The sequence below is a fragment of the Octopus bimaculoides genome, chromosome 5, assembly GCF_001194135.2.
Source record: "Octopus bimaculoides isolate UCB-OBI-ISO-001 chromosome 5, ASM119413v2, whole genome shotgun sequence".
In the NCBI taxonomy this organism is placed as follows: domain Eukaryota; kingdom Metazoa; phylum Mollusca; class Cephalopoda; order Octopoda; family Octopodidae; genus Octopus; species Octopus bimaculoides.
Window position 1 is genome coordinate 16,859,598 of NC_068985.1, and position 3,069 is coordinate 16,862,666.

Here is a 3,069-nt window from a genome sequence, read left to right on the forward strand (position 1 = left end):
AAGGGGCTATTTTTATGGGGAAAAAATGCAAAAACTTCATAAAGTTTTGAATAGCTATAAACTGCACAACCTAATAAAGCTCAGTTTTTTTTTTCTTTTCAATTTGAACATCTCTACCAGAAAAGTTACTCAGTAGAAATAGGGGTTAGTTAAGGAAGATTAGCTAACCCTTGACCCGGAAAAATTGACCAAGTGTTAAACAAAATTGGTCTTAGCTGATGATGACAATGACATCAAGGACAGCAGTTGATGCTATTTCTTTTGCCAAGATTTTTTAATTCAACTTTGAAAATTATATTTTGAAATTTTTTGACTAGTTTCACTCCAAATGATTGGTTTGGGGGACTCATTTCAAGAACAGTTTTACAAAGGGCAAATCTACTCATATGTTTGGGGAAATAGCACCTCAGAACAATAAGGCCAATATATATGCTTGAGAAGTGAAGGCAGGCATTTCAGTTATAAAGATACTAATCAAACAATTCATATGCATAAGTGAAATAGTTGAAACTCTTTCTATGCTAACAAATAATTATTATTATTTAATAATACAGATGAAAATAATTGTTTTATCAATTTGGAAGTTATATTAAAGCCCTTATAGTTTTTTTTTTTTTGTTGAAATTTTGTTCAATAGTCTATTCAAAGATACCAAATATATATTTAAAGAAAACATATATTTAAATCATTAATTAAATTTTAAGTTACCTTAGATAATTAATGAACAAAGGGTTCAATGAAAAGAAATAAGATAATGGCTTATTATTAGTCAATTTTCATACATTATACTTTATCTATCACAGATAATGGCAAGCAGTAGGAAAGTTTTCAAAATCTTTTCTGATTTCTAAGAAAATCCTAAAAATTATTCCCAAATATGTTGTTTGTATGTTTTGTGAATGGAACTTTCAATCAACTAGGGGCAAAATCTATTTATAAAGATTTCATAAACTTAAATCTGTTTTGGTTTTTCTATCCACATAATAAATAATTTCAGATTGATAACATTTTCCATGTTTTTAGAGTTTAAAATATCCCAAAATATTACTAAAAAAAGCTAAAGTAAATTAAAAAAAAAAATAAAGATTAAAAATCTGTTTTCTCAATCATATTTGAATATAGAAATAATAATTCCTTACATAGCACATGGCCATGACTTTAATTCAAGAGAGGATGGAATAGTCTGGGATATTGAATCCAGCATTTGACAAGTTCTTTATTATATCAACCCCAGAAGGATGAAAAGTGAAGTCGACTTCACTAAGATTTGAACTCACAACATAAAGGGATTGCAAACTAAATACAGTAGGCATTTTGTCCAATGCTCTACTGATATGCCAATCTGTTACCCTAGTAATAATAATAATAAATCCTTAATGAAACAACCAATAAATCAAAGATATTAAAACTGAACATAATTCAGCAGTAAAAATACAGGATAAAAATATTGTAACACCTGCTTATTATTGTAAGTAATGGAATACACTGGAACCTTTTGTAGTCACAGTGGCATTGACAACTACAAGTTATGTATATGATATAAAGATCAGTGAAAGTTTATATCACATTACTACAAAACCATTCACTGATTTAGTGAGGGGAAGGGATAAGTAAATAAGCCCTAATGCACATTATCTCATTATCTTTGAAAAGTTCTTTTTCTGGTTGGAAGATAGGAAATACAAAAATTTCAATTTTTTTTTAAAGCATTTCTTTTTTTTTTTCTTTATTATTATTAATTTTTTTTTTAAACTTTTTCCTTTCAATTATGTGTGTAAGTAAAGATTGAAATATTGCAGTCATTGCAATAGAAGCAATCCACAAATTTCAAGCAGGCCAAACTCTTCGGCATCAAGAATGTTTCTAAGGTGTTATCATCCATAGTAAATCTAGCCAAAGAATAAGAATACTTGATAAGTTATTTTCTTGTGCTGTCCTTTTTTTTAATTTTTTTTTAATTTTTTTATTTTTGGCAATGTTTCTATTCTTTAGAATTCTGAATGCCACATTTAGTAGTTCCATCTATTGTTACCAATTACTCATTAAAAAGGAGATAAAATATTAGTTTATAATGTGAAAGGAGCAGAAAGAAAATAGTTATATTGTCACAATATAAGTTATTGCATTGGAAATATACAGTTGTCTGATATAATTGATAAGTGAGGAGGCCAAAGCATACTACGGACAGTCAGCTTTAGAAAGGAGAGACTAGATTGTAGTTCAGTTAAAGTCTCAAACAACTAAAAAGATTAAGATCTGTTCAGTCTCTGTCTGCTTCAATAATTAAGTTTGGATGTAGAGCTTGGATTTTCTCTAGATTCTTCACTCGTTTGCACCCGTACAAATGTAGAGTTGTCAATCTGGAAATTTAAAGAGAAATATCACAACTGGTCAAAATAGTTTTCAACTGGAATGTTCTGGAAAGATTTAAATAAAAGAGAAAACCAAACTACCCATTTTAATTATCTCACATCATTCTAAAAACAGACTGAAAATGTTTAAAACAATTGTTTGTGGAACCGGTTTGTAATTTTAGCTAAGTAGATACTAACCGAATTAGAATCTTAATCTAATGCTGATTAACTCTTGAAATGAACAACCAGGTAAATATTTTCCAGCAATGTATATATATATATATATATATATATATATATATATATAGCTTCTAGTTTTTGTGATGTTAGGTCAAAAGTAGCTTTTAATTTATTTGGTATATTGCATCATTAGAGCAGAGAAAAATATCAAGGTACTAAAATCTATGAAATAAACAAATCATATAAATAACTTGGATTTTTATGGCATAATCATTAAACAATTTCCCAGCTCATCTAAGAACCACAATTATCTAAGATCAAACCTCAGTCTATCACCATAGCTTCTTAAGCATGCCATTGTCTTTATCATTTGATACCATCTCACAAAAGTTCTACACAATAATGCAGTCACATCTTGTTTTACTTGTTTCAGTATATAACCTGTGGCCATACTGAGGTAACTCCTTGAAGAATTTTAGTTGAGTGAATCAAACCCTGTGCTTCCGTTCTTTTTTTTTTTTTTTTTTTTTTTTTT

At 28.3% G+C, this 3,069-nt stretch overlaps 1 protein-coding gene across 1 annotated transcript in view; it reads right to left on the reverse strand.

Annotated features, from left to right (window-relative positions):
• Nucleotides 1-1,753: 1,753 nt before the first annotated feature.
• Nucleotides 1,754-3,069, reverse strand: part of LOC106868477 (F-box/LRR-repeat protein 2-like) — a 10,253-nt gene continuing 8,937 nt past the window's right edge. Inside the window, exon 8 of the mRNA XM_014913762.2 lies at nt 1,754-2,360. Coding sequence (XP_014769248.1) covers nt 2,261-2,360 — 100 coding nt within the window. The 3' untranslated portion in view covers nt 1,754-2,260. The remainder of the gene's footprint in view (nt 2,361-3,069) is intronic.